This window comes from Leucopleurus acutus (assembly GCF_964270905.1).
Source record: "Leucopleurus acutus genome assembly, chromosome: 2".
Taxonomy (NCBI): domain Eukaryota; kingdom Metazoa; phylum Chordata; class Mammalia; order Artiodactyla; family Delphinidae; genus Leucopleurus; species Leucopleurus acutus.
The window spans coordinates 92,858,710-92,872,770 of NC_139143.1; the positions used below are offsets into that span (position 1 = coordinate 92,858,710).

The window sequence follows — 14,061 nt, forward strand, 5'->3', positions numbered from 1 at the left end:
TATTACTGTGCAGACAATAATAGTACCTAGTCATTAAGCCTTTCTAAAGATTTAATGAGAGAATCCATGTCAGATACTTCACAAAGTGCCTGAAAACAGAGTAAGTTCTCAAAACAGGCTAATTGTTGTCATTTCTAGATTGATAAATACTGAGATAAAATATGATGTTCGGAATTTTTTAAGAGTAATCTTGACGATAGAGTAGGTGGGTATATTGACAAATTGGCTATAAATGGATGCTCTTTGCAAGTGGATGATAGGTTCAGTGGGGTTGAATCTGTAGTTTATTATATGCTTGAAATTTTATGTAATTCGTATTTATGAAATTTTATGGAATAACTGAATTAAGAAAGAAACTGAGTCAGAATTACTACAGATCAGCTTTAAAAAATGTTTCCCTAGATAGTCAATTTGGATACAAACTAAGATAATATATTTCCCTAGAAGTGCCAGAGTAAAATCTTAATTGTTAAACACTCTGACAGTTACTAAGAATAATACTGTAATTACTTGGCAAATAGAGTAGCATCCTTGTACAACTCAGAACCTAATAAGACTCTAAATGTGCATTTAAAAGTTACAGTTTGCAGTTAATAGCTAAGTGATTTTCAACCTGAAAAAAGAAATCCTTTTATTCATTTCCCATACTTATGAGAGCCCTCTCTTCAAAAACTTCTTAGCAAACTGCATTAAATAATAATTTATTTCTCAATAAATTATACACACACACACACACATATATATAAGCATGATTCTCTCCAAAACATGATAATCAGTGGTATGTATATTATCCTGGGTTTCTATAATTCTAGCCAGAAGCACAGAAAGTCTTACTTATAAGGCCCATCATAAGTAAATCATGGGCGTGCATAATTTTTACCTAGACATTTTGAAATACTGAAAATAGCTCAGTGTGGCTAAGACTTCCATGTTAAGAATCACTGCTTCATATGCAGGATTAAAATCTAAGAAATTCCTTGATATATTTACATCTTAACAAATTTATGCTTAATCCATTTATTGGTTATTCTTTCCCCCCATTTCTGAAGTATTTCAACTATTACTTTGATCAGTTCAAAAAAGAAAATTCAGTGTTAGTTTATTCTTTTAGCTAAGAGAATCAGAAGTAGCTTGTAGCCAAAACTACTTCCATATTGTTCTTTTGTTTTTTAAGCTCTAGTTAGTATCTTTCTTCTAATAATACAGTTGAAGTTTATTCAAGTGAAAAGAAACAAGCCTGATTGTCACTGTTTTATCAATCTCTTGATGGTTCACTATTATTTATTATCTGAGTCCAACTTCAGCAAAATGTACAGTGCTCTTTAACATTTGTACCTCCCCGTCTCTTCCAGCTTTGTCTTCTTTTCCTTAGCCCTGAAAATGACAGGTGGCCTCAGAACTGTGTACTTTTGTACATTCAGATTTTTTCCCCCAGTGAAAGCTCTTACCTTCCTCCCAAGTTTGTTTACCTAGAAAGCTCTTACTCATCCTTTAACATCCAGTGCAGATGTCAACTCCTGTATGAGGGGAGGAAAGGACAGACACATAATTTCACCTAGGTGTATCATGGTGTGTTTGCTTGCTACTTGTTCATATGAATACAACAAGACATTTCTAGAAACAGGATTCTGAAACATTTATTTTGAGTTGAGAAAAGAAATAAAATTGTGCAGGGTTAAATTTTGTGAATTAAAATTTTGTGAGTTATGATACTAGTTGAACTTTCTGCCAAATGCCTTCTTATTTGCAGACATAATTAAACTCTGGGTCAGAAGATCTTTTCTTCCTCACAATGTAAAGCTTATGTCAAAAGGGTTAGCATGGTAATCTCATATTCCTGCTTCATCTGTACAGATTTAAACAAAGTATTTCATTTTGGACACAGAGAAATTATGGTATAGGAAATAAATAAAATGTTGTTCCTTCAGTGTTTCTTCAATGAAGGAATAGTCTTTGCTCACCTATGTAACAGCAGAACCTCTTTTAAAAGCCTTTTAAATTAAAATACTCACATGCTTTTGTGCTGTTTAATTAATATATCATACAAGTTATAATGTGCTAGACTTTACATTGTAGACAGTTTTTTTTTGCTTTAAAAATATTCTTAAAAACGTAAAATGATTTGTTTTGTTATGTGTATTTTACTACAATAAAAAGTTCTTAGTACACAAAATAAAATCCTCATTAGCCAGCTGTTCTCTATAACAGCAATCCCCCTGTTGCTCTAAACTTTGCCTTCTAATTCTCTCAACTTTTCTTTTACTTCTTGATCCCCTCCATTTAGCAGACTTTCCTTTTGTTAACAACTTCATAGCCTTTCCTCCTATATTTACCTTAACTGAGACCTTCACTGAAGGCCCAAACATCTAGATGCTTATAGCCTTCCTCTTCATCTCAATTTCTGCTTTTACTTTAATGATTTGTGTCCACATAGACAATTATAACTTTGTCAGTACCTTGAACTTCTCATTTCCGGTGATCTTTTCTTGACTCTGCCTTAGCTAGGCATTCAGTTTTTAGGTTATACCATGGATGTTACTTTATATGGCTCCAGTTAAACTTTCAAATCACCAAAGATGCTGATCTCTGTGACAGAGTCCATTGTTCAAGTTTGTTTATTCAGCTATACCAATTAGTACCATAGCCTGATAGCTCATCTGAGCTACTGTCTTAGAGTTCTAGCTAGTCTTCCCCATCTCTCTTCTTCAGATCTTTTATATTTCTGTCTGATGATTTTCCTGGAATGTAAGTCTGATTATTACATCTTGGTTGGCATTCTTCAAGGGTTTCCTATTACTGAAAAACAAAAATCCAGAAATTAGCATGGTATACCCAGCTCTTCACAATCTGGTTCTGGATTTTATTATTGTCTCACATTCTGATCTTTGCATGGCTTTCTCTAGGTATGTTGAAGTATTTGTTGTTCTCCAAATATGCCTCTGCAGTTAGCATAGGATTAATTCTGTTCTGACTTCTCTGTGAAGCATTCCTTGGTGTTGAGGCAGATTTAGACACTGTGTTCTTTTTTTTTAATACATCTTTATTGGCGTATAATTGCTTTACAGTGTTGTGTTAGTTTCTGCTGTACAACAAAGTGAATCAGCTATATGTATACGTATATCTCCATATCCCCTGCCTCTTGAGCCTCCCTCCCAACCTCCCTATCCCACCCCTCTAGGTTGTCACAAAGCGCCAAGCTGATCTCCCTGTGTTATGTGGCTGCTTCCCACTAGCTATCTGTTTTTACATTTGGTAGTGTATATATGTCCATGCCACTCTCTCACTTCGTTCCAGCTTACCCTTCCCCGTCTCTGTGTCCTCAAGTCCCTTCTCTACGTTTGCATCTTTATTCCTCTCCTGCCCCTAAGATCATCAGTATCGTTTTTCTAGATTCCATATATATGCGTTAGCATACGGTATTTGTTTTTCTCTTTCTGACTTACTTCACTCTGTATGACAGACTCTGCATCCATCCACCTCACTACAAATAACTCAATTTCATTCCTTTTTATGGCTGAGTAATATTCCATTGTATATATGTGCCACATCTTCTTTATCCATTCATCTGTTGATGGACACTTAGGTTACTTCCATGTCCTGGCTATTGTAAATAGGGCTGTAATGAACATTGTGGTACATGACTCTTTTTGAATTATGGTTTTCTCAGGGTGTATGCCCAGTAGTGGGATTGCTGGGTCATATGGTAGTTCTGTTTTTAGTTGTTTAAGGAATCTCCATACTGTTCTCCATAGTGGCTGTATCCATTTACATTCCCACCAACGGTGCAGGAGGGTTCCCTTTTCTCCACACCCTCTCCAGCATTTATCATTTGTAGATTTTTTGGTGATGGCCATTCTGACCTGTGTGAGGTGATACCTCATTGTGGTGTTAATTTGCATTTCTCTAATGATTAGTGATGTTAAGCATCTTTTCATGTGTTTGTTGGCAATCTGTATGTCTTCCTTGGAGAAATGTCTATTTAGGTCTTCTGCCCATTTTTGGATTGGGTTGTTTGTTTTTTTGATACTGAGATGCATGAGCTGCTTATATATTCTGGAGATTAATCCTTTGTCAGTTGCTTCTTTTGAAAATATTTTATTCTATTCTGAGCGTTGTTTTTTCATCTTGTTTATGGTTTCCTTTGCTGTGCAAAAGCTCTGAAGTTTCATTAGGTCCCATTTGTTTATTTTTGTTTTTATGTCCATTTCTCTAGGAGGTGGGTCAAAAAGGAGCTTGCTGTGATTTATGTCATAGAGTGTTCTGCCTATGTTTTCCTTTAAGAGTTTTATAATGTCTGGTCTTAAATTTAGGTCTTTAATCCATTTTGGGTTTATTTTTGTGTATGGTGTTAGGGAATGTTCTAATTTCATTCTTTTACATGTAGCTGTCCAGTTTTCCCAGCACCACTTATTGAAGAGACTGTCTTTTCTCCATTGTATACTCCTGCCTCCTTTATCAAAAGTAAGGTGTCCATATGTGCATGGGTTTATCTCTGGGCTTTCTATCCTGTTCCAGTCAGGGAGCCTGATTTCTCCAGCTCTGTTTTTCTTTCTCAAGATTGCTTTTGCTCTTCGGGGTCTTTTGTGTTTTTATACAAATTGTAAAAAATTTTTGTTCTAGTTCTGTGAAAAATGCCATTGCTAATTTGATAGGGATCACATTGAATCTGTAGGTTGTTTTGGGTGTATAGTCATGGTATATCTCTCCATCTCTTTGTATTGTCTTTGATTTCTTTCATCATAGACACTGTGTTCTTATTGCAGACTATGTACGCCTCCAGTATAGCTCATTTCACAGTGTAGTATCATTTCATATTTGTGCCTATTTATTATGAAAATATAAACAATAATGGATTTTATTTTACCCATGTATCCCTAGCGTATAGAAGAAACCCTAAAATACTTGTTGACTTAATGAGCAATTTACACAGAGGTAACAAAACTAGCAAAGAAAACCATTCTGCCTTCCTAGCAAACAAAGAACTGTAGTCTTGTACTGTCTGATTTTCACTATTATAATATTAGCAAATCTTAACATATACCACTCTGTTGACAAAGTTAAAATAAAACTCTGGTGTTGGTCATATTTTTAATTGATATAACCCTTTTGGAAAAGTTTGACAATATTTACAGTCTAGAACTGAAAAATTATTTCAAGGGTGATTGCAACAACAAGATAAAGAATAAAGTCAAATGCAGAGTTGCACATACATTGTGACTGAAAAGACTAAGGAACTAGATATTACAATAGTAGCAGTGATTTTATGTTGTTGGAACTGTGGGTGGTTTTCCCACCTTTGAAAGTATTTTGTATAATGTGGTTGTATTTTATGATTTAAAATGTATACAGCTTACACCAGTATTTAGGTTTTTATAAAAATGCAATCCTGAATCAAAACTCTAATTTAAGAGCACTTGAACAGTTTTGAGTAATTTTTTTTGTCTTAATAGTGCCTTCACAGTGTCAGGTTAAGAGGGAAAGGGGATTGGTAGTTAAAAGTTGCTGGTAGCATAGAGGGTGTGTGGCCAGCATAGAGTGTTGATCATTTAAGTAAGGTTTCAAGATTGACTCATGCAGCAGTTTTTCATTTGCAAATCGTAAATTTTCCCTTTTAAATGTAATTTTTGTTTTTGTTTTAAAGGTATCAATTTTTAGAAGAAGCTTTTCAAAACCAGAAAGGTGCAATTGAGAATCTACTGGCTAAGCTTCTTGAGAAGAAGAATTATGTTCATTTTGCAGCTACTCAGGTGCAGAATAGGTAAGTATGTTTCCTTAAAACTATAATTTCAGTTTAAGGATTATTAAGCACGATGGGTCCAGTTTAAATTGTTTTCCTTCTATATTATATTAAGCATATATAGAAAACATTGTTTTGGAGGGGTAAATGGTATGTTTGAGTTTGGATTATGATAATTGTTAATTAAAGAGAATTTAATTGCTTCAAATTTTGAATACTCTTTTAGGATACATCTTTGACTATTTTATAATTAATATGGCTCTAGTCTTCGTCAGCCTTAGTTAAATGTAGAAAAACCAATTAATGTGTAGAGAGTTGAATTATAAAATTTTAACTGGAGACTGTGTGGAAGACAGGAGAGAGTATGAACGGTGGTGGACAAATTAATTTTCCATCTGTAAAACAAGCATTAAAAACAGTAGTTATCTTAGTGGCATTATTATGAGAACACAGTTTCTGGCATATAGTAAACGCTCAAATTGTAGCTGTTGTTATTTTTATCAGTAACACTGTCAGTTTTTAAAAATCCTATTTTCGTTCATTTCTCAATAAACTAAATTTATTGATAAAGCAAGGGGGACTGGGACTTCCCTGGCTGTCCAGTGGTTTAAGACTGCATGCTTCCACTTCAGGGGGCACGGGTTCAATCCCTGGTTGGGGAACTAAGATCCTTCATGCCACAAAGTGGGACTAAGTTCCATAGTGAGTAGGTTAAGAAGATTAGGACTCTTAAAGGAGTCCTTAAAGACAAACACTTGGAGCTGGCATAATTAAAACCCATATGTTCCTAGAGGTATGAATAGGGTTGATATGTGTTTATTCTTCAGATTCACAAATATTGAGACTTTTAGAATACTAAAATTAATTTATGATGATTTAAAATGACACATAATAAATACTCAAAAAGTATTGAAGATGAATGAATAGTACATTGTATATTATTGATACATTATAAAATAGTACATTAGATATTAGTAAGAATTTATAACTTTCATCTTAAAAAGTGATACCAAAGGAAAATAAAGGCTCCTCAGAGGTTGTAGATAATATAAATATATAGATATTCAGTAGTCATGGTTAGTTCTCGTGGATATGTCAGGATGTTTTTTATATTGCTGATATAGATGATATTGGAGAGGATAACTGTCTTCTCATAAATTACAGATGGATGTCCTTTCCAGAGAAAGGATAGTGAGATAATTCATATGGCAATCCCATATTTTTATACGTATATTTTGTATATATGTTCCTGAATCTGTGTAGAGAAGTGAAGTTTACAAGATTGCGTAGGGTTGGGGAGATTATTTCATCTCCAGAAAGCTTAAAAAAAAAAAAAGTATTAAAGTAATAAAATGTCTATACTTCTCCTGTTAGATTCTTCGATGACCTTTCTCCATTTTTTAATGTACATTCATTTTTTTTGCTGCCTTCACAATTGAGCATATATTTAAGCATGCTTAAATTCAGGGGAGTTTGCTTTCAGCATGCTTAATGGTTTCAACCTTTGGCTGAATCGTTTTAAGGTCATGTGTTCTTACCACTAGTGATCAGCATTCTCATTTTTAAAAATGTCTTCCACTCATTTTAATAAGATAAGGACATAATTGAATAAAATTTTTAAATCAGTGCCTGAAGTACAAAGGAGAGAAAACTACATTTTTGACCCGGTGTATTCAAGTTATTCAAATTTGAATTTGGTAAATGAAAGGCAGTTTTAGCAGTTGAAAGTGTCAGTTATAGTTTGTACAGAAGTAGAATATATAAAAGTTTAAAGTTACCATCTTATGATTGTTTGTTAGCATTTTATGTATTTATATTAGTAGAATTCTTCTCTTCCTATTTTATAAATAGCAAGGTATTGGCTATTTCATATTTACAACCTAAACTTTCATAACTACATGGGAGCTTATACCTGTTTCTAAAACATCTAACAACTGTTTTTTAAAAAGGAATGAAAATGTTTTATTCCCTTAACCGTATACAGTAGAAACCATTTTGAGAAGAACCTATGGAAGGGGTATATCTGAATTCACATTTGAAGTAGTTTTAGTGAAACTAAATGCGTCTAAGCTTCCTCTTGTTTCAAAAGATAATAGTAGTATTGGTTGCAACATTTTTTTTTGCACATTGGTTCTGTTTAATCTTAATGCTTCTCAAGAACAATGTGCCATATTTGACACTAACCAGCAATCACTGATGTCAGTTGTTTATCACATTCACGTCATAGAAACTAAAGGAGATTGCCATCTAGATTAATAAACTGTCCTTTATGAACTTAATTTAAAATTAATAAATATTTAATCCATTCTTTGTCTACATACATAACTTGTTTGGACCAAATTGAGTGGTCAGGTTTGCCAAAACATAAGTTGTACATTTGACAAAGGTTTAATTTTAGTTACTCGGTTAAGTGCCCAGTTGGATGAATTTCTGTAACAGTTGGTAATTCAGAGACATAGGATAAGTCTATAACCTAATGATGCATTTCTCTTATTCAGGATAAAAGAAGTAAATGAGACTAACAAACGAGTAGAACAGGAAATTAAAGTGGCCATTTTCACCCTTATCAATGAAATTAATAAGAAAGGAAAATCTCTGTTACAGCAGCTAGAGGTATGGTTCAAAGCCAAAATAAAACAAAAACTGCTTCTCTTGCTCTTTAGCTGTTTTTTAATGTTTATTGAAAGCTCTTTTAGATTGGTTGGGGGTGGGTATGAAAGTAAAGTCAATTAAAAAAATTTTTTTGTGTGTTTTTTGTTGGAAAATAGGCCTTTTTCAAGTTAGTTACTTCGCAGCCCAATTTAACACTTTAGATGTATCGGTTAGGAGATAGTGTTGTTCTCTTAGGAATGAAAGAATTATTACTAAAATGTGATATAAATGAAGACAAAGCTGACCTGCCACATTCCCTCTTCTCCTCCCCACAAGATAGGTCCTCAATTTAACTTTTACATATGAATGTATATTGGGAGTCTTACTGACTCATGTGTGTTCTTCACTTTATTTTTTAAATGTTCCATAGTTGTGCTAAAAATGCTGCTCATTTTGAAACTTAAACTTTAAATTTACTCATAATTTTGTTATATTAGGTCTTTGTGTTGTATATTGAGAGTAATATGTGAATGTAAATTTCTAGATGAGAATCTAGTCAATTTGTGAAATCTAAATTAAGTTCTAGTCAAAGACTCTACTGATCATAGTTGGCTGGTTCTCAAAATTTTGTGCTTTTAAGTTGGCTTAGATGATACCGGGTTATGTTTAAAGCACCATTGAATAGTAACAATTTAAATTACATGAATATTTGATTATTTAACTTTTAATTACTATTAACCTCAAATTTTTCATAGTAGATTTTTTTCTGTTCCCTTCCTTCATAGAAAATTGTTGAAATACTAGACACAGTTACATATAAATAAAATAAATGTCAACAGAGAATTATTTCTGAATTTCTGTCTTTTGAAATACATCTTGCCGTTGAGACACAATTGTGAAATTAAAAATACTCTCACACATATTGTTAAATTTTGAGGTCTCTTGCGACTGTTGTATATCCAGCTGAGTTGCAGTTAACCCTAATAGATTTTTGTTTTCAGAAGGACCTTGTAAATGGAGAGCGTGAGCAAGCAATTATTTTTGATACCTTTTAACTTACAGTAAATACATTTTAATTATAAGTCTAAAGTAATGTTCTGAAACCATTTCAAGAACTTTTGAATTAAAAAGATACCTCTTAATGCTAAAATATACACAAATACCTACTGATAAATCTGCCACATATTTCTAACATACTAATGATTTAAGCAGTAGATGTTTTCTAGCGCACTGTGTTTCTAAACTTTGTAAGATAGAGGTTTTCCTATAAGCTTTATAAAAGGGATGATTTCCAGGGAAGTTGTAAACGAAACTTCTGTCATTTGAATCTTTTTATCCATTGATTTACATTATAAAATGAGGAACTTATTTCCTTAGGGAAAAAATTGCTCAGTAAACCCAGTTGAGTCATTTTTGTAAGAAAGTGGTTAAGAACGAAGAGGCAAGTTGTACAGTATGCTGAATGTCAAAGGACATAGGACATCACCTGTCCCTTCTGGGAATTTTTGTTCCCAGAAAGCAGTTTATTTTTCCTTTGCAGCACTTTCCTCAAATTGGTCTTTCCTTCCACCCTCACTTACTCCCTTGTTCTTTATGAACTTTTGTCATATAAGAAGCTTCCCTAGTTCTACTCTTAGAGCTCTGGAATTCATCTTTCTCCTTTTGCCTTACATGTTGAAAATAAGAGATTTTAACTTCAGCCTCATGCCATGCACCACAAAATTTTCTTTAGCCTGAGAAGTGTGTTAAGATTACATAAAATTATTTCTAAAGGTCAGCTCATATGTCATAGGCTCTATATATTAGATTAGCCTAATAAACACTGTTTTTAACAAAGGCTCTTCATCTTCTGAAGGAAAGGGGAGATATCACTAACATTAATTTCTGTATGTGGAATGTCTATTTTGGACTGTAGAACTAAGTTTTGGTCCCACTTTTGTTAGTGACTTTTTCCTTGATCATAGACTCATTAAATAATGAGGAGCTTATTAAGTTATCCCATTTTAAAAAAGAAATACAGGTATTGTGTTCACTGGCAATAGAAATTATGAGTTGATTTTTTTATACAGAATTCTAAAGTGAACCTCTTGTTCTGTTTCAGAATGTTACAAAAGAAAGACAGATGAAGTTACTACAGCAACAGAATGACATCACAGGCCTTTCCCGGCAGGTGAAGCATGTTATGAACTTTACAAACTGGGCAATTGCTAGTGGTAGCAGCACGGCACTACTGTACAGCAAGCGACTGGTGAGACACATAGTATCTTATTTTTCTTTAAATTGACTTTATTAAGATATTATTTACATTCAGTGAACTGCATCTGTTTAAAGTATAGATTTTGAATTTTAGTAAAAGTTATCACCATCACCTCAAAATACAGAAAATTTCCGTCACCCACAAAAGTTTTCTTATTTTTCTCTATCCCTGGCCTTAGGCAACCATTAGTCTCATTTCTCTCATTTTCTAGAATTTCATATAAATGGAATCATACAGTAAGTCTTGAGTCAATCATAGGTTTTGGAGATACCTAGTAGTATAATGTAGTTTATCACCAGAAATGGCAGAAATTCAAGCATGTGCCTTCGATTGCTAATATCGTTTTTTAAACACTGATACTATCTCGTCTGAGATGGACACTGTGGGGCTACATGAGCTTTCATGTCTTTATCTTGTATGTTTTCTCAAGTGATATTTAATTTTAAGACTAATATGAATTTTTTCCCTTTTAGATTACTTTTCAATTGCGCCATATTTTGAAAGCACGGTGTGATCCTGTCCCTGCTGCTAATGGAGCAATACGTTTCCATTGTGATCCCACCTTCTGGGCAAAGAACGTAGTCAATTTAGGTGAGAAATAATTCGTTTTATGGCTATAACTTGGAACACTGAATTAGGAGGAGAAAGCATCTACAGCAAGTTTTAGATACTTAAAGTTTTTAAACTTCATTCTAACATGTAAACTTTTTGGAAAATATGTTCTTCATTGGAAACTTACTTCAGCTATGTTCATTACATCTTTAAGTATATATAATTATAAATTACTTTAAGAATGTTGAGGGTCTCCTCTGTATAGTTTTTAAAATTATGTATCATTTCTAACTTTTTCCCCACATCTTTTAAAATTGGTATTGAGTGTTACATATCAGAAACTTACCAAATGGGTCTTTAGTCCTTGGAAGAATTTCTTACATGCTTAGTAGCTTATGTATTAATTGTACAAAATTGCCCACTTGAGGAGGACCTCCATCCAGTATGCTGATGTGTCCGAATGCCATGTTCTGAGGAATGTTTGAAAGATAAGAGTAGCTCTTTTCACATGGAAGACAAATGGACTTTGCTTTTGTTACTCCACAGTGTGGACCTAAGGGCCTTAGGTGAAAGTTACAGATAGACATACAAAACCAGCTCAATTTAAAGTAAAACAAAACCCCCCAAAACTAACCAACAATTAGAGCTGTCTACAGATTGATTAAACTCATTTTCAAAATAGTCAAGTCCTCACCATTGGAAGCTGTAAAAGCAGAGGTGGGTAGCCTTTTGTAAAAAAATGTAATCTTTGTGTATATTCGTTTGGCTATACCTTTAGATCAGGCATCGGCAGACTATTTTTGTGTGACGTGGTACCTAAGTTTGGTTTTTACATTTTAAAGGGTTGTAAAAGCAAACAAGTAAGAAACAAAGAGTATACGACGGATTTTATGTGGCCTGCAAAGCCTAAAGTATCTGGCTTATTACAGGAAAAAGGTTTGCCAACTCTACCTTAGATCAAACCTTACTAAAATTTGCCTCTATCCCTAGAAAGTACCTGGCTCTGTAAAAAGGAAGGAGAATTTGTCATCTCCAAGGGTATAAGTAGTTTAAAACATTCAACATTTCCACAGAAGACAGTTTTGTAGCAATATAGTACTCTGCCCTGCACATTTTGACAATCCAAAGGCAGGTGGAATCAGTATTAGCGATCTTGAGTATCCTTGAATCTTCTCAGGCTAGAGATGATTTAGACTGCCTAGATGGGCCTCCTCTAATACTGTCTCTTTCAGCTCTTTAATTTTCTGAACATCTGTGTCAAAAATAAGGGCAGATAATATATTATTCTGAGTAATCAAAAGTCAATTAATTGGCTTTGGACTATATTAGGTTTCTGATCTTCATCATCTTTAAACGTAGCTCCCATCCCTTCTGTGCTGTTGGAAACTTTGAGTGGTGATAGTTGTCAGAGGAAAGAGGAAAATATAATGATTAACCCACAAAGTAGATGTTAGTTGATTACATGCAAATTATTCTCATTTTTTAAATCCTTCAGGTAATCTAGTAATAGAGAGTAAACCAGCTCCTGGTTATACTCCTAATGTTGTAGTTGGGCAAGTTCCGCCAGGGACAAACCACATTAGTAAAACCCCTGGACAGATTAACTTAGCACAGCTTCGACTCCAGCACATGCAACAACAAGTGTATGCACAGAAACATCAGCAGTTGCAACAGATGAGGATGCAGCAGCCACCTGCACCTGTACCAACAACAACAGCAACAACACAGCAGCACCCTAGACAAGCAGCCCCTCAGATGTTACAACAACAGGCGAGTATTATTATATCACTGCACTATTGATATAAATTATGAAGACCTTGAGGCTACGCTCTGTCCTATATAGATGAGTTACACATTTCAAAGTTACTGATGGGGACAGAGGTCAAAGATCAGTTTAAACATTTGCCTTGGGTATGGCAGGGATGTGGGGGAGGTGTGAGGAAGGACAAGAAGTAAATACTTATGATGGGAAACAAAATTAACTAACTAGTACTGTGGAGGTATACACGTTTTTATCCCTCTATACCAGATCTTTTTTGTTTAAACATGTGGTTTTGGACCAAAGAGCCATGTTGTTTCTTCCTAAGATCTGACACGTTCTTTAGGCTTTTGTTCAAATCATTCCCATCCCTGTATCTTTCCTGCTGTCTCCCATCCAAATCAAAACTATTAATCTGTGGTTGATTAAGTTAATGCTGATAGGCTTTAAAACACACATATACTGAGAGAAGGAGATTGGGGTAAGAGATGAGGAAAATGACTTACACTTTTTACTTTATGCCCTTCTATCCTGACAAAAGTATTCTTATCATAACGTTTTATAATTGAAAGATAAATTTATAAATGTTATTACATAAATGGCAATTTCTGCCTTTTGCAGCCTCCAAGATTGATCAGTGTGCAAGCAATGCAAAGAGGCAACATGAACTGTGGAGCTTTCCAAGCCCATCAGATGAGATTGGCTCAGAATGCTGCCCGAATACCAGGGATACCCAGGCACAGTGGCCCTCAGTATTCCATGATGCAGCCACACCTCCAAAGACAAGTATGCCTAGAGTTCCATTTGTAAGAATCATATAATTTTAAAACTAAAAGACAACAGTTTTCTTAATCAGTTGTGGGGTGGAGGGAGGGGTGGTCATTGATACGTTTGAGAATTTGATTAATGCTGTGTATCTTCTTGTCCCAGAAAAATACACGTACAATTTTTATTAAATTCTTTTTTCACATCTTCATTAGATCATTGCTTTACAATGTTGTGTTAGTTTCTGCTGTACAACACAGTGAATCAGCTATATGTATACATATATCTCCATATCCTGTCCTCTTGAGCCTCCCTCCCACCCTCCCTATCCCACAGTGGTCACAAAGTGGTTCCCTAAGTGGTCACAAAGCACTGAGCTGATCTCCCTGTGCTATGCGG

The 14,061-nt window shown here is 34.3% G+C and overlaps 1 protein-coding gene across 3 annotated transcripts in view; it reads left to right on the plus strand.

Moving 5' to 3' along the window:
* The window catches only part of TRIM33 (tripartite motif containing 33), a 147,059-nt gene that overhangs the window by 105,066 nt on the left and 27,932 nt on the right, over positions 1-14,061 (plus strand). For 2 of the 3 annotated variants that reach the window (XM_082832347.1, XM_082832348.1), the window contains exons 5-10: positions 5,642-5,758; positions 8,236-8,350; positions 10,431-10,577; positions 11,060-11,177; positions 12,634-12,908; positions 13,519-13,683. In XM_082832347.1, the coding sequence (XP_082688473.1) occupies positions 5,642-5,758; positions 8,236-8,350; positions 10,431-10,577; positions 11,060-11,177; positions 12,634-12,908; positions 13,519-13,683 (937 nt within the window). The remainder of the gene's footprint in view (positions 1-5,641; positions 5,759-8,235; positions 8,351-10,430; positions 10,578-11,059; positions 11,178-12,633; positions 12,909-13,518; positions 13,684-14,061) is intronic. The other variant, XM_082832349.1, reaches the window with a different exon arrangement.